Below are 25468 nucleotides of genomic sequence, written 5' to 3'. Positions count from 1 at the left end.
GCTTGGCAGAATCAGTGGGGAAAGAAGTCCCTGTTGAGCTTGACTATAGCCTGGCACTTCTGCAGATTTTAGGATGGCTTACAGATTTTTATACTTTTTTTGCTCTTTTTAATTTCTCCAAGTCTTTTGGGTTTCTAAGAACTTGAGCAAGAGAGAGTGTTTAAATACTTGGGAATTGATGAAGGATCAGCAATAAAATATGAACAAATGAGAAAAAAATTCAGTAAGGAATATTTTAGAAGACTTAAATTAATCCTGAAAACAGAGTTGACATCCTAGGAACAAAATACAAGCTATAAACCAATTTGCTCTTCCTGTCCTAACTTAGAGTTTTGGAGTGATTTTATAAGTTTCTTGTATGAAGACACTCATGATGGCGTTAGTCTTCAGCTTTGTTGAATGTTTAGCAAGAGCTTGAAGCATCTGACATTATAGTTTGAAACACTTACTCAGATTCACAAATTTTTGCCAAGAACACTAAAGTAAACTTGATTAATTCCCTCTTCCAGGTACTATATATTTTTATTGCCCTGAGGAGAACTCACACTTAGAGAATGTGTATTAGAAGGAATGACTGTACCACTGTGGTTGTAAAATTTCAGGTGCCTCAGCTGTTCTTTTTTAGGGCACACAGAAGAGCAATGTAAAAGTTGTTCAGGTGTGGCATACAGAGAGCAGAAAATGCAGCAATCTAAAAAAAAAAAAAAATCCTAACTCTCAGATAACTTCCAAAGGTGTGATTGTCATAGAGGAGGGGGTAATTGGCAATCTTTATATAGCTGTATCCCACCTACAGGTAGACAGCAACAATTTTGAAGCCTTGTTCTGACTCTTCCTGTCTGGAAGCAGTTGGGAGGGCCATCTAAGGTTCATAGGTTCATAGTTTGGTACTAGGCTATCGGGCCTTGGGCCTATACAAGCCTAGCCATAACAATTCCCTGACTATTTCTTCCCACACTATTTACTTCCATGGACCCCTGTCTAGCAGGGCGACTGACGTGATCCCCGTGGTGAATTTCCTTTCTCCCATCCAATCATCAAGGTTCCTTTTGAAGAGGGCCAAAGAGGCACTCTGCTTGACATGTATGGGCGGTCTATTCCAGAGTCTGGGGAGTCTCTGTCTCAGGAACCTATCCCTCCAGCATGTTTTGTTTATTGTGATCACAAGGTTTAGATCCCTGGAGCGTGTGGCTCTGAGGGATTGAGATTTCTTTAAGTGTAACATGTCCAACAGCTCTGGGTTTGACATGGCCTTGTATGTTGAGCAGAGATCGCCCCGGAGTAGATGATATGCGACAGATTATAGCTGGAGTTTTTTAAATCGGTCAGCATAGGGCATCTGCTTTAGGCCTGTGATTCTTTTAGTGAGGTATTTTTGTGGCCCTTGCAGTTGTTGCAGATGTCTTGAGAGGTACATACCACATGGGGCATTGTATTCTATAGTGGGTCTAATGAGGGGGTGAGTACAGTGGGACAATGACTTCCTTTTTTCTGGATGAAAAGCCCTTAGTGATGAGGTGTGCCACATAGAAGGATTTCCTGACTGTTGTGGCGATGTGGTTATTTAAGGTGAGACCACTGTCCAACTGTGTCCCTAAGTCTCTTATCACATTTACGGTGTTTAGTGTACTGCCACCTATGTGGTAATTCATGGGTACATGTTTTTTTCCCAAAGGGGATAACTATACATTTCTTGGCATTGAGCTTGAGCCCATGGCTCTGGCACCAAGCATCTGTTTCTGTAAGTCCCTTTTGTAGAGTATCCACATATTTTGGGGATTCAGTAATGGTTCCCAGTTTGCAGTCATCTGCGAACTTTGTTAGCCAGAGTCTCTTAGTGTTGGCTTTTACTTCAGAGAAGTAGATGCCAAACAAGAGAGGTCAAAGGACTGAACTCTGTGGTACTTCACTTGTCTGGAGCTGGATTTGGAGTCAGCTACTTTTACAGTGTGGGTTCTGTCAGTAAGCCAGTTGGCAACCCATCACGTGACGTAGGAATTAATGCCCAGCTTAGTAAGTTTATTTACGATTCCAGACTGGGGGATGGTGTCAAAGGCCTTGGCAAGGTCCAGATGGGCTGTGTGGACTGCCTTACCCTCATCCACGGCTCTGGAGACTGTTTCAAAGAAGTCAGTCAGGTTCAGGAGACAAGATCGGCCCTTCACGAACCCAAACTGGGTGAAGTCCAGTGTTTGAAGGTTGCCAATGTCTTTGTTTATAAGTTCCGTGCTAATACATTCCATGCCCTTGTAAATCAGGCTCGTCAGACTGATGGGGTGGTAGTTCCCGGAATCCAAGGTGGATCCCCCCTTGTGGAGTGGGATAACTGTAGCTGTGCGTCACTTAGTGGGCACGAAGCCTGAGGTGAGGGTATGATTAAACATGACACTTGGGTGAGGTGCCAGTTCATTTTGTAGTTCATGTAGTACACAGCCCGGGATGTCATCTGGTCCCATGGATGTGGTATTCTTAGCTTTGGAGAGTGTGTTTTTTACCTTTGTGGCTATTATTACCGGAATTTGGCAATCTCTTGGTATTGAGATGGGCGATTTAGGGAGTGAGAGGGGGGTGAGGTTGGCACTGAATCGATCTGCCAGGATATTGGCAATATCCTTGGGATCAGTATATTTAATGCCATTCTGTTGTAGCTCAGAGCAGATCTGAGCATTGCCATTTAGATTCTTGACATAGTTATAGAATGCTTTGTGGTTGCCTTTTGAATCTTTGGCAATTTTATTTTTGTAACTAGATTTGGAGGATTTTATGAGGGATCTCAGCTTCTTACTGAGGCTTGTAAGGGAGTTTTTTGCATCCTGGGATCTTCCTCTTTTCTGCAACAGTTTCTTCCTTTTGTTGTAAAGTTTGTTTATGGCAGGGAACCACCAGATTGGCTTCCTTTTTTTGGAGGAGAGCATCATGGTTCTATTTGGGATGGCACTATTCATGCATGAGTGGATGTGCTCGTACAGTGCCTTAGTGTAGGACTCGGCAGTTGACTTTTCAGTTCCCGTCTGCATGGGTGTCATGAAATTTGTAACTTCTGACTTGAGTAACATCAAGTTGGCTTTTAGAAGTTTTTTCCTTACTGGGAGGTTGGAATGGGATGTGGATGTTAAGGGTGATTAGCTTATGGTCTGACCTGACCAATGAGGGGGTGACCATAAGTGTGGCACATCAATTTCCCATGTTGGTAATGACCAGGTCTAGGATATTGGAGCCTCTGGTGGGACTATGGATTCCAAGAACTGTTGGGCAAAGGTGTTGGTACACGAGTAGTTTTCCCAGTTAATGGCAGGGTAGTTGAAATCACCCAGTATTAGGGTGTTTGGTTGTATATTAATATTTTCCAGTATGTTTAGAAAGGTGTAGTGAGAATCTTGGGGCATGGTGGGTGATCTGTAGCAAGCTACAATTTGGATTGCAGTCTTATCTAGTGTTCGTTGCACCTGGAGAATTTCAGACTCATTGTGTTGGGCAACTAACCTGGTGGTTTGAATATCCTTGGTGAATATGGACACTCCTCCACCTTTGGAGTTTCGATCCTGGTTTGGTGGCCGAAAAGTGTGGTAAGAGTTGTAGCCTGGTATTGCAGGGGTGCTCTTTGAAGCCTTGAACCAGGTCTCAGTTACTGCACAGATATCGATGTTCTCCATTTTTAGGAGTGCCTCGAGAGAGTGCATTTTGAGGTTTAGACTTCTAGCATTGAGTAGCATTACCTTCAGATTTTGCAGGCTTATATCTGTTACGGTGGTGGTTTTGTCCTTTGAACTTTGCCTAAAAAAGGCACTATAGGGGTGGCTAGAGCCTTAGCCAGTAAGCTGAATCCCAGGGGCGACAGGTGCAGACCATCTCTGGCAAAGCATCGTGGTCTGTCTATCATGTCATCCCAGGCAGACAGATACTGGATCACCTTTGAATGACACCAGAAGCTTAGCCAATTGTTGAAGTCAATCATTTTGTCCTTATGTTGTGGTATCATTCTGGGCGAAGGCAGGATGCTACTCAGGGCTAGGGTCATACCTGCCTAGGCCGCATGATCTGAGAGCTCTTCCATGTCTCTTTTCATGTAGCCCAGGGAGGTACGTCTCAAGTCATTCACTCCAGCATGAACAATGACAGAGTCATATTTGTACTTGTTGTGGAGTGACTTGAGTGCATGAGTTATTTGGCGGATCCTGGCACTCGACAGGCAGCTCATTGTAATTTTCTCCTTGTTCAGCCTGGTGAGTGGGACTTCAGTGTGCCTGACTATAGAGTCACCTATGACTAAAGTGTTAGGTACGTTATCTTGCCTTAGGGGCTGTTGCTGAGTGGCACACTGGTGTTGTGAGCTATGTGACACTTTGGTTGTGATTGGTGTTTGTTTGTGTTTCAGCTTCGGAGGTCCTTGTTGCTTGGGCAGGTTACAGTTAAGGGCCCCCGCATATGTGGATTTAGTTTTGCTATGTGTGGGTGTTGGTGGTGTGAGTTTAGAAGGACTATGTGTTGCTTGAGGTGTAGTGCAGGTGTTCATAGGTTCTTTCTCTTCACATGCCCATGTTGGAATCTCTTACTATGGTCAGGTGGTTAAAGATGGTAATGTCTAGAAGATGCAACATTTCATTCCATATATGACCACCTCAACAATCACTTCCCTTACCTGATGCCCCATCTCATCAAAACAAGCTCCAAGTACGGGGGGCCATTTACCTTTTCCAAAAAAAGAGCCACCCAGAAGACCCCTCCAGACCAGAAAGAATCAGGATTTTACTCCACATGTGTTTCAGTGCCAAAAAAGTCCAGAGGCTTCAGATGTGTCCCTGCATCTAAAAGCCTGGCAAGAAATCACCTTCGATACTTGGGTGCATAAGATCATTTCCAGAGGTTATACAATTCCATTTTCACATTCTCCTCCCCATTTGAAGAAATTCTCCAGTGTTCCACCCAGTCAGAGGGAACAAGAGGCCATTCATATTCAAAAGCTGCTAGAAAGGAGTCATCCCAAGAAGTTCCACCAGACCAAATAGAATCTGTGTTTTATTCAAGATTTTTTTAGTGCCAAAAATGAAAGGGAACAGGAGACCAATTTTGGTTCTCAGAGAACGGAACAAGTCTGTTCGAAAAACCAAATTCCAGATGGTCACAGTTCAGTCCATTCTTCCATTTTTAGGAAAGGACAACTGGATGTACTCTGTAGGACTTCAGGATGTGTACTACCACATAAAGATATACAAACAGTCCATAAGATTCCTTCATTTCTGGCTGGTAACTGGTTCTCACCAATTTGGAGTTCTGCCCTTTGGTCTCACCACAGCCCCCAGGGTGTTCACCAAATGCATGGCAGTAGTAGCAGCTTACTTAAGATTGCAAGGATTTTGGGTGTTTCTGTACCTAGATGACTGGCTGATTTCTGCTACTACCAGGCAGCTACTGCTAACAGCAAAACAAAAGGTCTTACAATTATGCGACCATTTAGCCATTGCAATCAGCTTTGAAAAATCCTTGCTGGAACCAGCTCAGAATCTAAGATTTACAGGAGATTTGTTGGACACAACAACCTCCATTACCTCACTTCCTCCGTCCCGACTGGAAACTACCCAGACACTTTTACCAAAGAACACATAACTTGTTCCCGTAGGCAGTTTCCACATGAGAAATTTACAGTGGTTGTTTGCAGCACAGTGATCCATCCTTCAGCATCCCTTGTAAGTGCCAGTCTTGATCACCATCACATGCAAGAGAGATCTTCTATGGTGAGTTTATTTGAAACAAGTCGTAGAAGGGTGCCCATTCATTCCCCTTCAACCCAAGGCCGCAGTGACCATGGACATTTTCCAGCTTGGGGGGAGGGGCATTGCCAGGGAAAGACTGTCCAAGGCACTTGGTCCCCAATGGATGCCAATCTGCACATAAATGTTCTAGAGATGAGAGCAGTGCTATTAGCATTGCAAGCATTCCAGGACTGTCTGCCTCTAGGGACGATTGCAGTTCAGAGAGACAAGTTGTCAGTGGTCTGGTTTATCAACAAACAAATGGGAACCAGATCTTATCCCTTATGCCCAGAAGCCCTCAGAGTATGGCAGTGCACATTCTCATCCAACTGCTTTCTGATTGCAATGCACATCCTGAGGCAGTGAAATGTGATAACAGACAAATTGAGCAGGTGCATTCTTCTACCTCACAAGTGGTCCCTCAATCCAGAAGTTTCAGAAAAAGATATTCCGCACATAGGTTCATAGGTTTATACTAGGCTATCTGCCCTAAGGCATTTATAAGCCTAGCCCAAATTTTTGTGGCTTACGCCACCCCTTATATGAAAAAAATACTGTGCCCATTAGTTTGTTGTGCCTCTGTCCAGCAGTGACACAGAGATGATTCCCGGGGTAAACCTACGATCTCCCATCCACAGGTCAAGATTTCTCTTTAACAGAGCCAGCGAGGTGCTCTGCCTCACATGGACCGGGATTTTATTCCACAGCATAGGGAGTCTCTGAGTGATAAATCTATCCCTCCAGCACGTCCTATTTATATCCGTGCTAAGGTTTAAGTCGCTTGCTCTAGTGGTTTTGGTGGATTTGGATTTTTTGAGGTGGAGCATGTCCATTAATTCCGGGTTGGACATGGCCTTGTATGTCAGGCACATGTCACCTCTGAGCAGACGGTATGCGACTGAATAGAGCTGGAGTTTCTTCAATCTGGCAGCATATGACAGATTTTGGAGTCCCTTTATCCTTTTGGTGAGGAACTTTGGGGTCTCTCCAATTGCTGCAGATGTCGGGTGAGATACATCCCGAATGGGGCATTGTACTTGATCATTGGTCTGATAAGTGAAGAGTACAGGGGAACAATGACCTCACTAGATCTGGATGTGAATCCCTTCATGATCAGGTGGGCAATGTAGAAGGTCTTTCTAACCACTTTAGCAGCGTGAGTGTCAAAAGAAAGGCCACTGTCAACCTGGGTCCCCAGGTCCCTGATAACCTCTTCTGTGCTTAGTGGATTGCCACCTATATGGTAGCTTGGGGTTACCTTGTTTTTCCCGAAGGGTATGACTATACATTTTTGGCGTTTAACTTCAGGCCATGGCTCTGGCACCAGCTATCTGTTTCCGTGAGTCCCTTCTGAAGGATATCCGTGTCCGATGCACTTTCCACTATGGCACCCAGTTTGCAGTCGTCTGCAAACTTTGTCAGCCAAAGTCCTCCCATGTTGGCCTGTACTACTGAGAAGTAGATGCCGAACAATAGGGGGCCAAGGACCGAGCCCTGTGGGACACCACTTGTGACCGGCTTGGAGTCTGACATAGCGCCAGTAACTCTAACCCTGTGGGTTCTGTCCTTAAGCCAGTTTGCAACCCATCTTGTGACGTATGGGTTTACATTTAAGCTGGTAAGTTTTTCTACAATACCCGAGTGGGGTATTGTGTCGAAGACCTTTGCAAGGTCAAGGTAGGCTGTATGGACTGCCTTTCCCTCATCAATGGCCTTGGTGACTGTTTCGAAGAAGTCGACCAAGTTCAAAAGGCATGATCTTCCCTTGACGAAGCCAAACTGGGTCGGGTCCAATGTCTGCAAGTCCCCTATATCTTTGTTTATGAGCTCCATTATGATCCTCTCCATAGCTTTGCAGACTAGACCTGTTAAGCTTATGGGGCGGTAATTATCAGGGTCCGTAGAGGCACCGCCTTTGTGGAGTTGGGACCACAGTTGCCGTACGCCACTCCTTGGGCAAGTATCCTGTGGTAAGGCTGAGATTAAACAGCTGCCTTATGTGCGGGTTTAATTCCTCATTTAGCTCGTGTAGCACACAGCCGGGGACACCATCCAGTCCCATTGATGCTGTGTTTTTAGCTTTAGAGAGAGCAGCTTTCACCTGCGCATTTGAGATGTCTGGGAGGCCACATCCGCTGGAATAGTTATCTCTCCTTTGGGGGGGGAGAGGGTGGTGAAGTTTGCACTGAACCTGTCTGCCAGTATGTTGGCAATGTCTGTGGGTTCAGTGATTTTTGTATCATTTTGGACTAATTCTGAGCATATCTGGGAGTTTCCACCCAGGTTCCTAACATAGCTGAAAAAGGCCTTATGATTGTCCTTTGAATCCATGGCAATTTTTCTCTCAAAATTGGCCTTAGTTGATTTTATGAGTGCTCGTATTTTTTTACTAATAATGATCAGGTGTGACTTCCCTTTTATGGATTTTGTTCTGTCATGTAATAGCTTTCTCCTCTTATTGTAAAGTTTGTTAATGGCTGGGGTCCACCAGACTGGACGTTTGCCCTTTGTGGAAAGAGTCTTGGTTTTATTTGGGATTGCCTGATCCATGCAGTCCTGGAGGTGTTCATAGAAGGCATTTGTAAGGGCTTCCGCAGCTTGGGTTGTGGTTTCCACTGGCTCAGGGGCCTTGAAGGATACCACACCAGTCTTGAGTAGTGTGAAGTTTGCTTTAGAGAAGTTCTTCACTGTGGTCTTTTTTGTTTGGGGTGGGGGCGGGATGTGGATTTCCAGTGAGATTAGTTTATGATCAGATCTCACCAATGAGGGATATACTTCCGGGGCCAGTCTTGTTGCGACCTTTTTGCCTCCCCTCTAAACAATAAATGCAGCAGCTAATTTGCCATTATCCCCCCAGAGGAGGGAAGTACCAAGGGATGCTGTTCTTCACAGTTGACCTCCCAGTCTCCTTTGTGCTCCCCAATTCCGAAATTCCTACAGAAAGCAGCCAAGTTGAAGAGCAAAGTCTTTCTCATTGCCCCCTTTTGGCCTTGTCAAATTTGATTCCCCTTCCTTTGGCCTCATCTGATACAACAACGTTGGATTCTGGATCCAACTCTGGGCCTCCTGTCACACCTGCCAGGCATCAGTCACCCAGACATTACAACTCTCAAGCTGACAGCTTGGTTTCTCCAATTACATTAGTGGCTAGGCATGATATGCTCTCTCCCCCTGTCCAACACATCCTTTCGTCATCTCACAAAACATGTGCCTGTAATCTTTACACAAGTAAATGGAAAAGATTTGTTAATTGGACCTCTCTACATCATTGTGATCCTTTCTCACCACCAGTACACAAAATTCTTCATTTGCTAGCCTCCATCTTCAATGAAGACTCTCCATCTTCTACTGTTTAAGTCCAGCTAGCAGCAATTTCTAATTTCCACAATGGTTTCCATGGATCATCAGTGGCCTCACTTAGGTTTTGTAAAGCCTTTCTGAAAGGTGCTCTCCTCCTTAAACTCCCTTACAAGGATCCTATGCCTCCTTGGGACCTTACTCTGATGCTGCAAGCTTTAACACAGACCCCCTTTGAACTAGCCTCTAGGTGTGATCTAAAGTTTCTATCCTGGAAAAAGTATCTTCTCGGTAGCTATCACTTCGGCTAGACGAATTTCAGAAATTCAAGCACTTTCGTCTAGGCCGCCATATTTGATTTTTTTCTAAGGATATTGTTTCTCTCAGAACTAACCCATCCTTTCTACCTAAGGTAGTTTTGAAAACTAACCTTAATCAATGCATCAAACTTCTGGTATTTTCCGGAACTACTGTAACAAGGGTGAGTACTCATTACTCCTGTTAGAGGTTCACAGACAAGTAAGATTGTACCTTGACTGGACCAAGGGTATCAGAAAATCTGACCATCAGTTTATTTCCTTTTCACACAGTAAATTAGGAGAGTCTGTGAGCAAAGTAACTCTAGCTAAGTGGATTACGGACTGCATTTCCTTTGTTTATAGAAAGAGGGGTATTTCTTTATCGATACCCCCCAAAAGCACACTCAGACAGCAGTAGCTACTTCTGCTGTCTTCAAGTCGAGAATATCCATAAATGACATATCTGCAGCTGCAACTTGGGCGTCAACCCATGCCTTTGTTACTCATTACAAGTTAGATCTGTTTTTTAAGGGAAGATCATCATTTAGTTCAGTGGTGCTCAGGAATGCCCTTCCTCGAGTCCACCCAGGACTGTAAGTAGCTGGGGGCTCTGTCCCACCCATTGATGACAAAATGAAGAGTGACAACTTCAGATAAAGAAGTTATGTCATACCATAATGTTCCATCTGAGTTGTCCACTTTCATTTGTCATCAACTTCCCTCCCTCAGTCCCCCTGCCAGATTTCCTGGAAGAACAGACATTCCTCCTGACATGTTTCCCTTTAGAATTTGTTCCTTCAGATATGGTCTCTTTCATGTATTTTTACTTCCTTTCACTTATCAGCAAACTTGATCTGAGGTAATCTTCCGTAAGCATTATGGGTAAGGGATGTGCTCAAGAGTTTTTTGAAGCCACGAGCTATAGAAGTGACCGATTTCATTTCCGAAGGATCGGAACCGAACCCACACGTTGATGACAAATGAAGATAGACAACTCGGATGGAATGTTATGGTAAGACATCATTTCTTTTTAGTTAAGCTGCAATAATTTGTGTTCAGCAGAGACAGCGTCACTCTCCACATTACCATCCCCATACCAGAAGTTGGTACTGTCTAACTTTAATCAATATATTCATTGTCCTCTGTTTTTTTTCTGCAATATTCCAGCAATAGGGGTGTCTTCTCCATTATATAAGCCTGCACAATCATTTGAGGTTATGTGCCGAGTATACAAAATCTGTTTGCACAAATACCCAATTCTTTGTTGTTTTACCAATTAAAAAATAAACCCAAGAGAATTTTAAAAGTCACTTTATTCAGATGTCTCATTGACCGCATCCAGTTTTGTTGTATTGAGTACTGCAAGCTTCTTACTTCTGTTTCAGAGGCTCGTTCTGTCAGAACATTTGAGGACATCTAAAGCTTTTTTCCTAAAACTGACTATATGTAGTTGTGCAGCAGTTGTATTGTATTTTCTTATCACATTCATAAGGCACTGTAAGCTGAATTTGTGGTACCAGTTCCAGTGTTTCATTTGGGGTCACAGTTGTAAGAGTGTGCGCCCATAAAAGAGACTGCCTAAGGTGATTAACTTGGGAGTCTGTCATGCTGTTACTGAGAGTGGAACCGCCTATTATCAGATATGAAAGCTATGTGCTTACCATATGATAGATCTAGTAAAACAGGTCCATCCTCGGTGGCATGCTCTTTCTTCCATCCCCTACCTCTGGTGTACTCGATTTTGAGACTGTTTTCTTACATAATGCCACTTGGTGTGGCTCACCTTAGATTTAGTGAAGCAGGCATTGCGGTACATTGTAGGACAGAGGATGGACTATGGCAGCATGGGAAAGTTTTGTGTGCTGAACAGTCCTTATCTGAATGCCATAATCCTACTACTGTTACTGAAAATGGATTTGCTGTTTCAGCTTTGTCATTATGGTAAGCAAAACATTTTTTTTTTGCTTTTGGGAAGAACCATTGTTTCTCTCCTAAGTCTTGGCAAAGCTTTTTTAGCGTGAATGAACTCTGAATTGCTGTAATGTACTCTAATTGCATTTTGCTGACTAGCAGTCCTACTGGGCCATTTGAGTTCCTGTTATGGAGGTGGACCTGGAGCACAAAGAAATTCAGTCAGTTGCTCAAAACAACTTGAGTGTACACGTGGAAGCTAATTAACATTTGACCCTAGAACTTTGCATCTCAAGACCTTATTGTGGTATACTACTTTTCAAAATGCTAATTTTGTCTTCCAGTAGTATGAAAAGCATTTACTAATTCATTTTTGGTTGTTCTTTTTTCTAGCAACACAGAAAAGTATTAGATAAAGGAAAACCAGATGATGTGATGCCTGCCATTAAAGGTGTACAGGTGAACAATTAACAGTAATTAGAGTTTTTTTTTTTAATTTTTTAGTTTTTCAGTGATTTCCAATGTAAAAGGAAATGCAAGTCTTTAAATTCTCAGGCTAGTTTAGCTTGAGGCGAGTTAATATACTGAACCTTTCTAGTTTTGGTTAGTATCTCTGTCCCTTGTCAAATGCAACATGAACTTTTCAAACCTTCTTTATTCACTTTTAGTACTGGCAGGTGCTGATTTGCATATTAACCCCAGACAACTTACTTATGTACAAGTAGCACTTTATCAGACTGTTTCTATGTATTATGTTGCATATGATTTCTGACTCCTTACACTATTGCTTTTTGGTGAAAAGTAGTTGTTCTAGGAAATCTAAATGTTCAGACATTATATTGAGCATATTTTTGCTCACTTACCCTCATCGGTTTAATAGAGGAGTGCAGTAACTGTTTTAGTTATGATCAAATTGAAATACATAGTGGTATATTGAATAACTGAAAACTGGTCTCTGGTTACAAGATCTCTTGGATAATGCATATGAAATGTCTAGTGAAGCATGGTTTTTGGCCCAGCCTCTCACTAACCTCCTTCATTTAGTCCCATACAGCTTGCCTGAGAATTCCATGCCCAGAAATCACTTTTTTACTTTTATTGGGTCTACTGTCCTTAAAGTGACATTTGCATTGAATTGAGAAAATACCATACTCCTAAGCAGTGCATGATAAACTTTATGCTCATACCAGGCTGCCATTTACATTTACTGGTTGCTAAACTTGGTTGCCCTTCTAAGTTAAGAAGAATTTTGTTGCACAGTGTAGTTATTTCTCAAAAGTAAATCACTAGAATCCTGTTTGTATTAAATGGAAATTGCTTTTTAAATTGTTTATTATTGAAATTGGAAGGAAGGCAGTGAAGTAAACCACAGGTCCAAACAGTTTTAAAATGTAGATTGTATTAATAAACCAAGTAAACCACAGGTCCAAACAGTTTTAAAATGTAGATGTTTTTAATAAACCAAGTCCTTCTTTAAAATGTGCAAAACTGTAAAAAAAAAAAAAATAAATAAATAAAATAAAAATTAGAAATAAAATAACAAAGTATTCCAAAACCGGTGACACTGTTTATTCCAAATATTAAAAGTCACACTGAGCGCTTTCACCCAACTATTCCGTGGGTTTCTTCAGAGTAAATAATACACCGTTAACATTTCCTTTAAATATACATAAAATCAACTTGTGTCCAATCACATAGCCACATCAATTACTATGCAGTTTAACAATTAATCAATACTTAAAATCATTTGATTAAACAATACAACGCCTCAAGTAAATTTCTTCCAAAATTCATTAAAACCTATATAAATTATTACTTTACATCATATGTATATTTTAATAACTTATTTACCTTCTAAAACCTAATGTGCCTTTTGATGTAACCTTGTTTAAACCTTAAATAAACCTTTCGTATGTTTAAAAAGTTCATATACAATAAAAAATACAAAATACAAAAGTTACATAAAAAATAAAATTAAATATAAATATAGTATAAATAATTAATAATAATAACTATAAAATGTTCCCTTCCTGTAATTTAATACAACTATAACCAACCCCTTTAAATGCAATATGATTTATATTTCAGTATAATGGAAATGTGTTCGTTGATACCTGGCATGTTACTTGCATCTAGTCTAAGTTGCCACAAACATTCCTTCATTTCTAATAAATTATTTACATCCCCTTCATTATTAATGTTATCTGGGATTCTATCAACTACAAAAAATATAAATCTCTTAAAATCCTGGCATTTTGTACTGTGTATATATAAGGAACTAGTTACCTTCTTATTTTTTATGTCCCTAGTATGTTCCATAATACACTCTCTTAACGTCCTGATGGTTTTATGTATATAAAATGCTGGACATGATAAACAGGTCGCTAAATATACCACCATCTTTGTATTACAATTAACATGTCCAGGACATCTAATAGATCTATTAAAATTTTGTATCTTAACATAGGGACTGTCATTAATAAACCTACAAGTTCTGCATAACCCACATTTTTTTCATTTTTGAATTCCTATAGGGTTGATTAATGCTGTTACTTTCAAAATATTCCTTTAAATTTCTTCTCCTACTGTATGTTATATTAGGACCTTTACCCAAAATGTTCATAATATCTAACTTGTTGTTAAATATTTTTTCCCATATGTCCTTTATTGCACTAAAAATTGCCCCTGTGTTTTCATTAAATGGTAATATTAATGCTTCTGTCCTGTTCTTTTTCCTATCCGCATCCATTTTAATTCCAAACCTCAAAATTGGTTTAAAGTTCTGATTCCTTTTAGTCATCACTTCTTTCTTCATTTCAGTTAATAAACACTGCGTATAACCTCTATTCAGGAACATATCCATTAATATATCTACCTCCTTGTTAAATACTATATCATTACTTATAATTCTGGATAGCCTAACCATTTGACCCTTTACTAAGTTATTTTTTCTGAAAATACGGGTGACAACTGTTGAAATGCAAAAAAGAATTTGAGTAAGTCTTTTTTTCTGTATATATTTGATTCCATTATTACTTCTCCTTTTTTCTGAAATTGAATGTCCAAATATTCACAGCTTTCCTCGTGTATTTTATGTAAATCTTAAAAAAGAAGTAGTGGTCTCCAAATAGGTTACAAAATCTACCATCTCTTCCTCTTTTCCTTTCCAAAAAATTATTATATCATCTACAAACCTTAAATATAATGTTATTTTAGGCCAAAACTTACTAGTAAATATCATTTGGGTTTCTCAATGAGCCAAAACTAGATTTGCATATATTGGCGCACATCCTGCCCCCATGGCTACACCTGAAATTTGTCTAAAAAATTCACCTTCTAACAAGAAATAGTTATTTGTTAATATAGTTTCCATCATTTCTACTAACAATCTTCGCTTAACTGTATGTAAGTCACTAAATATCTCCAAACTTGCTTCAAACATTTTTAAACCCTGTTCATGGGGTGTCACCGAAAACAAATTAATTATGTCTATTGTTACCATGATTGTATCTTTATTTATGTAAGGTAAATTTTCTTTTACTAACTCCAAGCAGTGCCAAGAGTCCTTTAGGATGTGGGGCAATTTCTTTAAAGTATCCTTACAATTCACATCCACATAGTGAGCCATAGCTTCTAATTTGGATCCCTTAGCTGACACTATGGGTCTAAATGGGGGGTTGCTGATACTTTTGTGGATTTTAGGTATACCAAATATGGAAGGTGTATTAGGATGCTCAACCAATAAGTAATTGTATTCCTCCTTACTTATCACACCTTCCATAAGGTATTCATACAAATGCCAATCCACTTTTGTATATGCTCTAACCATCTCGTATCGAGACCTTCTCGTATGTATCACTATCACTTAACATGTCAGCCATTATATTCAAATAATCCACTTTGGTCATTACAACCACCCCACCCCCCTTATCTGGTTTCATGATTCTGTAACCATCAGATGCTGTTAATTCTCTTAAACAAAACCTCTCGGCAGTAGTTAAATTGTCTTTGAAATCACCTCCTTCTTTCAATACCCTCCTAATTTGTATATCACATAGCATTTCAAACAAATATATAATAGAGTTTTGTGGAGGAATAAAGGTACTTGATCTCTTTAAAGTAACATGTCTAGTGTCAGTTTCCATGTTTTTACTAACACTATGTGAAAAAAACATTTTCAAATTTAACAATCTCGTATATAGTTTCAAGTTCATCATCACCCTACCAATGTCATGTCTAAAATTAGGGACAAAAGTAAATCCTTTTTTAAAAAGTGACATATAATTATTACATAAATCTTTGTCCGTATAATTATACACTGTGAATCCACCTTCCTTTATTACAACACAGTTAAACTCTTGATGTATTTCACTGTTACTCACATCATTTAAACTCTGGTCATTTCCATAAAAATACTGTTCACTATATTTGTCATTTTTCTCAACTACATCCATCTCACTTGACCTCATCCCATTTCCTTTGAGGTTAAAATCTACATTAGGATACAGTAGTGTATTGGTTGCATTCTCCAGTATTTCAACACTAATTTCTGTAGTATTAATAACATGTTTGTTCAATAATGTGAATTTGTCCTGTACCTTCTGTCCCTCATCTGATAATATTTCTCGTAATGACCCTGGTAACGGTCTCGTATACGTTCCGATCTCCTCACTACTGGTTCCTCTAAAAAAACTTTTTCATTGTTTTGATTGTTATGGAAATTATTTTCTCTATCAGAATAACCTCTAGTGTAATTTTGTTGGTTATTCTGATGGAGAAAATAATTTCCATAACAATCAAAACAATGAAAAAGTTTTTTTAGAGGAACCAGTAGTGAGGAGATTGGAACGTATACGAGACCGTTACCAGGGTCATTACGAGAAATATCAGATGAGGGACAGAAGGTACAGGACAAATTCACGTTATTGAACAAACATGTTATTAATACTACAGAAATTAGTGTTGAAATACTGGAGAATGTAACCAATACACTATTGTATCCTAATGTAGATTTTAACCTCAAAGGAAATGGGATGAGGTCAAGTGAGATGGATGTAGTTGAGAAAAATGACAAATATAGTGAACAGTGTTTTTATGGAAATGACCAGAGTTTAAATGATGTGAGTAACAGTGAAATACATCAAGAGTTTAACTGTGTTGTAATAAAGGAAGGTGGATTCACAGTGTATAATTATACGGACAAAGATTTATGTAATAATTATATGTCACTTTTTAAAAAAGGATTTACTTTTGTCCCTAATTTTAGACATGACATTGGTAGGGTGATGATGAACTTGAAACTATATACAAGATTGTTAAATTTGAAAATGTTTTTTTCACATAGTGTTAGTAAAAACATGGAAACTGACACTAGACATGTTACTTTAAAGAGATCAAGTACCTTTATTCCTCCACAGAACTCTATTATATATTTGTTTGAAATGCTATGTGATATACAAATTAGGAGGGTATTGAAAGAAGGAGGTGATTTCAAAGACAATTTAACTACTGCCGAGAGGTTTTCTTTAAGAGAATTAACAGCATCTGATGGTTACAGAATCATGAAACCAGATAAGGGGGGTTGAGTGGTTGTAATGACCAAAGTGGATTATTTGAATATAATGGCTGACATGTTAAGTGATAGTGATGCATACGAGAAGGTCTCAAGATACGAGATGGTTAGAGCGTATACAAAAGTGGATTGGCATTTGTATGAATACCTTATGGAAGGTGTGATAAGTAAGGAGGAATACAATTACTTATTGGTTGAGCATCTTAATACACCTTCCATATTTGGTATACCTAAAATCCACAAAAGTATCAGCAACCCCCCATTTAGACCCATAGTGTCAGCTAAGGGATCCAAATTAGAAGCTATGGCTCACTATGTGGATGTGAATTGTAAGGATACTTTAAAGAAATTGCCCCACATCCTAAAGGACTCTTGGCACTGCTTGGAGTTAGTAAAAGAAAATGTACCTTACATAAATAAAGATACAATCATGGTAACAATAGACATAAATGTTAAGTTGTCAATCTCGCCTTCATTCTTGCTGGATGGGTTCGGAGCCGATCCTCTGCTCCGACTCGGCCACTTACTAAAGCTCGAGAGCTAATTTTACCAGCTCGAGGCAACCCTATATCCCATGATGCAAGGCGAAGACTACCCAGGTCTCATTTGCCGCTTTCGCTTACGAGGTGCCTTTTTTACTAGCTCCAGGTAAGTTTCTTCAAATTCACACTTTTAGTCTCATCCCTTTAGATTTAGTCACCTTAGTTGTTGTGTGAACCTTTAACGATTAATTTAACCCTATTCCCGTTAGTGTTCCCTATTTTTCTGGTTATTTATCCCTTCCCCTAAGTTAGGCCTTAAACCTCCCCCTTTCCTAATTTTTTCTGTCAGGGATTCTGTGTGTGTTTGAGTGTGTTTGTATCCCTGTTTAAATTTTTTGTTATTGGATTGGGTGTTTCTTGTGTGTGTGTCTGTGTTTCTTTTTGTTACTTAGTGTTTCCTCTACACAGCTATGTCAAAGGACACAAAGGTCTCAGGCTTCAAGAAGTGTGAGCCGTGCTGTCAGAAGATGTCTCTGACAGACGGTCACACTTCTTGTGTTTACTGCCTGGGACCTCTGCACCTGCAGGACTCTTGTGCTATCTGTCATGCCTTCAGCCCAAGAGTTCTGCAGGAGCGCAGAAATAAATTAATATTGAGGGGCTTATTAAAGCCTGAGAGCTCCCCGACTAAGTCGGCTCCGGGGAAGCCCTCGAAACCATTTAAGCCGTCGGCTTCAAGTCCTAAGCCATCGGCTACTGGTTCTCCTTCAGCGTCGAGATCGGCTCCGGCCGGAGCCGATCCTTCTATATTAGAAGTTACAGTATCGGCTCCATCCGGCGCCGATGCTGCTAAATCTGGGCACTCAGTGTCGGCACCGGCTGGAGCCGACGTATCCTCGGCTCCTTCGGCTCCACCTTTCTCAAAAAGGAGATCACGATCCCCCTCGTTGGAATTGATACTTTCAGCTCCGAGATCACCCCTGCTCTCGGAGTGGAGCCATCGAAGCCGTTCTTCTCTGTCGTCCAGGCTGTCCGATCACGACCTTGAGAGAGTGGTAAGTAGACTATTAAAGTCTCAGGCATTGGCCCAAATGCTCCATAGCCCGTCTCAACGGTAGCTATCACACATCCACCTAACATTCCTCCTTCGACTCTCTTACAGAGCTCGGAGCCGGAGCTCCTCGGAGCCGTGACTGTTGTGACTTCGGAGCTGATACCACCCCCCCTTTCGGCTCCGTCGTCCTCTGCTCCGATTTCCTCCTTGATGCCTTCATTGGAGGGATCTGGGCGTCTGATCTCTCTCGTCGGCTGAGGGGGCGAGTGGCATCGGACCCTTGTCCGACCCCGTTCTCCCTCTCGGAGCTTCGGCGTTGGTGAAGCTCAGCCCCAACATCGGCCTCGGAGCCGTCCCTGTCGGTGCGGCCTGGAGTTCCTATCTCTTCGGAGCGGGAGCCTTCTGACCTCTCTGACGGGGGAGCCTTCGAGGTGATGAGGAGTGTACTAGCCCCTGGGCGTAGTCAGCGGTCAATTCCATCAGCTCCTCCCACTACAGTGCCTGCTGACGTCTCTTCCCACTCTCTTGCTCCTGGACCCAGAGATCCAACGCCTCAGGTTTCCCCATTGGGAATATCTTCCTCTTCCGAGGCTTCTCCTGATCTGTCAGGTGAACCTCCGCGTAAGAGGACATGTAAGAGGAAACATCTAGACTCCCCCAAGTCTATTGCATCCGATACTGACTTGGATGAGTCGGAGGGATCCCCAAGGTCCCCCTCTGAGGATGTCTCTTTCTCAGACATCCTTGAACTCCTTAAGCAGAGGGGGAACTGGCCTTCCCTTAATCCTTCCGAGGACGAGTCAGTATACCTGGAGGCGTTCGGGTCTCGACCCTCCACCTCCTGGGTGTCTCCGCCTTTCGACTCTCTTATGGACGTGGTGGCTCGGAAGGCGTGGATGGTCCCAGATTCGGTGGAACCTGTTCCTCGGAGGCCTTCTAAATTTATTACGGCCCCATCTGATAGGCAATATTTGACAAAAGGTGTCCCGGTTGATGCCATGGTGGTGGCTGCAGCCACCAAGAAGGAATTAGCTGATCCTTCAGTACCTGTCCATCCTCCTAACAAGGATTCTAGGACTATGGATAGGTACGGCAAGCGGATTTTTTCTTCAGCGACCTTTGCCATGCGATCGCTGAACTACTTGTGTCACTTCACCCGCCTTCAAAGAGATGTTCTTAAAGAGTTGGGAGAAGTTTTACAGGATCCGTCAGCAGCTGGGTCTCAGGATAAGATTAACTCACAGCTAGGAATCCTAAACTCCATTGTTAACTCCTCCATGCGGCTCATTTCATATGCAGCCGATGGAGCGAGTAGGGCCGCAGGCACAGGAGTGGCTTTAAGGCGTCAATCCTGGATGCGGCTTTGTAATTTTGCAGATCCCTTCAAAGCGTCCTTCACAAACTCTCCCTTTGATGGCTCGACTTTGTTCGGACCTCAAGTGAAAGACACCTTGACTAGATGCAAGCAAGTTGGCAAGACTCTTTCTGCCGTAGGAGTCTGTTTCTCCACTCCTTCAAGACCTTACCCAAAAGGTCAGAAGGGAGGGAAAATGTGGTTCTGCAAATCTCAAGGATTCACGCCTGACGCACAAGGTCAGTTTACCCCCAGAGGCAGAGGGGGGTAACAACAACAGACGCCGCCCTAGAGGCAGAGGGGGTTCGCAGAATCAGGGTAGCAGGGAGCCTCTCTCTGACAAACCCTTCCAGCATCCCTGAGATGTTGCCCGATTGTCCACCTTCAGAGGCAGTCGGGGGAAGATTATCGCTATACCCCAAAGCCTGACTTTCCCTTTCCCAAGACAAATGGGTACAGTCGATCATATCCGAGGGTTACAAAATTCCCTTTATTCAAACCCCAGTTCAGCAAAAGGGAACCCTTCCAGACGTTCCACCCGGTGTAAGGGAACTAGCAGTACCAGAGATTTCAAAACTGCTAGCAAAAAGAGCCATCCAGCCAGTCCCAGCAGACCAAATAGGATCCGGTATCTACTCAAGGTTCTTTTTAGTACCAAAAAAGACAGGGGACTGGAGACCAATATTAGATCTCAGCAAACTAAACAAGTTTGTAAAGAAAACAAGATTCCGGATGGTCACGCTGCAGTCCATTCTACCCTTTCTGGGCAAGGACAATTGGATGTGCTCGGTAGATCTTCAGGATGCGTACTATCACATAGAAATTCACAAGCGCTCCAGAAGGTTTCTCCGCTTTCGGCTGGGGACCAGTCACTTCCAATTCAGAGCCCTGCCATTTGGACTCACTACAGCCCCCAGAGTGTTCACCAAATGTATGGCAGCGGTTACGGCTCACCTGAGACGTCAAGGATTCCAGGTGTTTCCATATCTAGATGACTGGCTCCTCACTGCCACCACCAGGCATCAACTTCTCCAAGCCAGAGATTACACCATTCACATTTGCAGAGGGCTAGGGATTTCTATAAATTTCAAAAAATCTGCCTTGTCAATCTATTACTTTTATAGGTGCCAAATTGGACACCGTACAACTTTCAGCAAAGTTAACTGACCAAAGGATCTTGGACATTCAAAATCACGTCCAGGTGATTCTTCTCAGCAACAAAATTCAGGCCAGATTTGCTCTGAAAGTATTGGGTCTTATGGCGGCCGCCATAACACTTCTTCCCCTTGCCCGCTTTTACATGCGTCTTCTACAATGGATGCTGTTCGCCCAGTGGTCCTTTCAACAACTTCCCATGTGTCACAGGATCATAATAACTCCAATTTGCAAAAGGCATCTGACCTGGTGGATATCGTCCCCTCAAGTCCATCAGGGCAGACCCTTTGTTCCTCCCACCCCGGTCGCCATGGTAACATCGGACGCCTCCCTGTTCGGGTGGGGGGGGGGGCATTATCAGGGCAGGATGGTCCATGGCACTTGGCAACCTTTCGAATGCCACCTGCACATAAATGTCCTGGAGATGAGAGCAGTGCTTTTAACTTTGCAAGCCCTCAACAACTCTCTTCCCCTGGGAACTATTGCAGTCCAAACGGGCAATATGTCCGTAGTGTGGTATATCAACAAGCAGGGCGGAACCAAGTCCTATCCACTGTGTCGAGAGGCTCTCAGACTTTGGCAGTGGGCAATCTCTTCTCAGTGGTTTCTGATAGCAACGCATAACCCCGGGAAATCCAACATCATAGCGGACAGGTTGAGCAGAGCTATTCTCATGCCTCACGAGTGGTGTCTCAAACAATCATTGACGGAAGAGATTTTTCAGAAGTGGGGCCTTCCTTGCTGCGACCTTTTTGCTACACCTCAAAACAGCAAATGCCCCGACTTCTTCTCTCTTTTCCCCCTTCTAGGCCATCCCCCCAGAGACGCTCTAACCCAAGATTGGCCCCGGGGACTTCTTTATGCTTTTCCTCCCTTTCCTCTGATACCACAAGTAATTCAGAAAGCAACCGCCTTGAGAGCCAAGTTGATTCTCATTGCACCTTATTGGCCTCGACCGATATGGTTTCCGTTCCTACATCGTTATCTTTTGGTACAGCCATGGCACCTGGACCCGGTTCCAGATCCTCTGACCCACCAGTCGGGGCAGCTGCACCAATCCATACCTTCTCTCAACCTCACTGCTTGGTTGCTCCACTTCCATCCCTAGCCAGGCTTCCTATGATTTCTAATCCCGTCCGGGATATCATAGTAGCTTCCCTTAAATCTTCCACCAGAAGGATTTACACTAGTAAATGGCAACGTTTCTCCTTCTGGGCAAAAGCTAGGAATATAGACCCCTATACTGCTCCGATTCATTCGGTCTTGGACTTCCTAGCTGAGATTTTCATTCAGGATCTTCTTCCTCCACAGTAAAAGTTCAGCTGGCAGCCATTTCAAATTTTCATATAGGCTTCTTGGACCACAACATTATGTCACATAAACTTTGCAAGGCATTCCTTAGAAGTATTTTTTTACTTAAACCTCCGATTAGAGACCCCCCACCACAGTGGGATCTAAATTTAATTTTAACATCCTTGATTCTTCCCCCTTTCGAACCTGCGGCTGCCTGTTCATTGAAATTTCTTTCTTGGAAGACACTCTTTCTAGTCGCCATTACTTCTGCCAGGAGAGTATCTGAGCTTCATGCCCTCTGCATTCGTCCTCCCTACTTAATCTTCCACAAAGACAGAGTTTCCCTAAGGACTAATCCGTCTTTCTTACCCAAAGTGGCATTGCAGAAGAACTTAAATCAATCCATTGATCTTCCAGTTTTTTTCCCAAATTATTCTAATAGAGCGGAACAAAAACTACATTATCTTGATGTTCACCGCCAACTCAGATATTATCTGAACAGAACCAAACATTTTAGGAAATCTGATCAACTGTTTTTATCCTATGCAGAGAACAGGAAAGGCCTTCCAGTATCCAAGGTAACTCTATCTAGATGGCTGTCTTCTGTGATTACATGCATTTATCAGCTCAGATGCAAAGAGTTGATTTCTAGGCCAAAAGCCCATTCTACCAGAGCTCTAGCTACATCTACAGCTTTTCAGGCTAGACTTCCAATAGACACTATTTGTGCAGCAGCCACATGGGCCTCTCCTCATACCTTTGTTTCACATTACAAATTAGACTTGGCCTCCAGAGACGGAGCGAATTTTGGTTCCACCGTTCTCAAGAGTCTGTTCCATTGAGCCACCCAGGATAGAGGTGCTAGGGACGCGGTCCCATCCAGCAAGAATGAAGGCGAGATTGACAACTTAACATTAAGAAGTTATGTACCTACCATAACATTCCATGTTAGTTGTCTTCTTTCGCCTTCTTTCTTGCGTCCCGCCCACCATCCCCCTAGCCTGGTCAGACCGAGAAGATTGTGCCTCTTCCCTTAAGAGGCTTAATCCATTTTTCTAGCTAATCAGCTTTCTAGTGTCTCTAGATTAGGTTGATCCTTTTCGGGGGATTATTATTATTGTTATTTTTATTATTATTACCTCTTCCTCCTCCTCTCCAGTTGGAGGAATGTATTGCATAATTTCCTTAGCTGCCAAACGAGATCTGGGTAGTCTTCGCCTTGCATCATGGGATATAGGGTTTCCTCGAGCTGGTAAAATTAGCTCTCGAGCTTTAGTAAGTGGCCGAGTCGGAGCTGAGGATCGGCTCCGAACCCATCCAGCAAGAAAGAAGGCGAGAGAAGACAACTAACATGGAACGTTATGGTAGGTACATAACTTCTTATTTATTTGATGTTAAGTTGTCAATCTCACCTTCATTCTTGCTGGATGAGTTCGGAGTCGATCCTCGGCTCTGACTCGGCACTTGCTAAGCTTGAGAGTCACTTTTACCAGCTCGAGGCAGCCCCATATCCCATGATGCAAGGCGGTAAGTACCCAGATCTCGTTTGCCGCTTCGCTGATGAGGTACTCCTTTTACCAGCTCTTGGTAAGTAATTTGTTATACAAATTTTAGTCACCCCATTCTTAATTTTTCTCTCACTTATTAGATTTTTAGTCACTTTTAGTTAGTTGTAGGGTCTTTAGCTCTAGTTTTACTGTTTCCCTAGTTGTTTTATTTAGTCGGGCCTTCAATCCCCTCCCATCCCTTCCTGTCAGGGTGTGTGTGTGGGTTTATGTTTTCCCCATTTAAGTTAAATATTTCTGAATCTGGGACTGTGTGAGTTGTGTGTTATGTGGATATCACTATGTCCAAAGAACAGAGGGTCTCAGGCTTCAAGAAGTGTGACTCGTGCTGTCAGAAGATGTCTCTGACAGACGGTCACACTTCTTGTATCTACTGCCTGGGACCTCTCCACCTGCAGGACTCCTGTGCTATTTGTCACTCTTTCAGCCAGAGAGTCCTGCAGGAAAGGAGAAATAAATTAATTTTGAGAGGACTTCTTAAACCGGAGGGCTCCCCGTCTAAGTCTTCTTCGGGCAAGCCCTCTAAGACCTCCAAGGCCCAGGCTTCTGCTACTAAGCCTTCGGCCCTGGCTCCGACTCCTTTGGAGTCGAGATCGGCTCCGGCTGGAGCCAATCTTATTTTGACTAAATCTTCGGCACAGATGGCTATCTGTGCCGATACTTTAACTGCCACATTGGTGTCGGCTCCGACCGGCTCCAACCACCATGTGGCTAAGGCTTCGGTGTCGGCGCCGACCTGTTCTGATACCATTATTTCCTTGCCTGTATCGGCTCCGGCTGGAGCCGATACAATTTTGACCAGGCTTGAAGCCGATAAGTTGTCTGCTCCATCTGGAACCGAGGGTTCTTCGGCTCCGATGGTTCCATCGAGGAAGCGGTCCAGGTCTCCCTCTTTGGAGCCGATACTGTCGGCTCCGACCTCTCCTCTTCTTTCGGAGCGGAGCCATCGGAGCAGATCATCTAGGTCTTCCAGGCTCTCAGACCATGATTTGGAGAGAGTGGTAAGCAGATTGTTAAAATCACAGGCACTAGCCCAAATGCTTCATAGTCCGTCTCAACAGACGACTACTGGTCCACACCCTCTTCAAGTTCCTCCTTCGACTCTCCTCCAGAGCTCGGAGCCGGAGTCTATGGGAATAGTCACTGCTATGGCTGCGGGGCAGATACCATCCCTTTCTGCTCCTTCAGCTTCTACTCTTATCTCCTCCTCGAGACCTTCCTTGGAGGGATCCGGTGGTCGGGCTTCCCTGGTCTGCTCCGAGGGGTGAGTGGCATCGACCCTTGTCCGACCCCGCTCTTCCCTCGGGCTTCGCCTTGGTGAGCTCGGCCCGACATCTGCCTCGGAGCCTTCCCTTTCGGTGGGCCGGGAGTCCCTGTTTCTTCGGGCGGGGTCTCTCGGATCTCCCTGGGAGGGGAGCCTTCGAGGTGATGAGGAGTGTGCTGGCCCCTGGGCTCAGTCTGCAGTCTATCCCCTTAGCTCCACCCTGTACGGTGCCTGTAGATGTCTCTTCCCACTCTCTTGCTCCCGGACCGAGAGATCCACCGCCTCAGGTTTCCTCACTGGGAAGAACCCCCTCTTCCGAGGATTCTCCTGATCCGTCAGGAGATCCTCCGCGTAAGAGGACTTGTAAGAGGAAGCACTTGGACTCCCCTGAGTCTACTACTTCAGATACCGACTTAGATGAGTCGGAGGGGTCCCCAAGATCCCCCTCTGAGGATGTCTCTTTTTCAGACAT

At 43.0% G+C, this 25468-nt stretch overlaps 1 protein-coding gene across 1 annotated transcript in view; it reads left to right on the top strand.

The window, feature by feature from the left end:
- The window catches only part of UBFD1 (ubiquitin family domain containing 1), an 896669-nt gene that overhangs the window by 346827 nt on the left and 524374 nt on the right, over positions 1-25468 (top strand). Inside the window, exon 4 of the mRNA XM_044089298.1 lies at positions 11651-11716. Within this exon, the coding sequence (XP_043945233.1) occupies positions 11651-11716 (66 nt within the window). The remainder of the gene's footprint in view (positions 1-11650; positions 11717-25468) is intronic.

Source organism: Protopterus annectens, chromosome 12.part0, assembly GCF_019279795.1.
Source record: "Protopterus annectens isolate FY-2018-M chromosome 12.part0, PAN1.0, whole genome shotgun sequence".
Lineage (NCBI taxonomy): Eukaryota > Metazoa > Chordata > Ceratodontiformes > Protopteridae > Protopterus > Protopterus annectens.
This window is presented reverse-complemented; position numbering and strand designations above follow the sequence as displayed.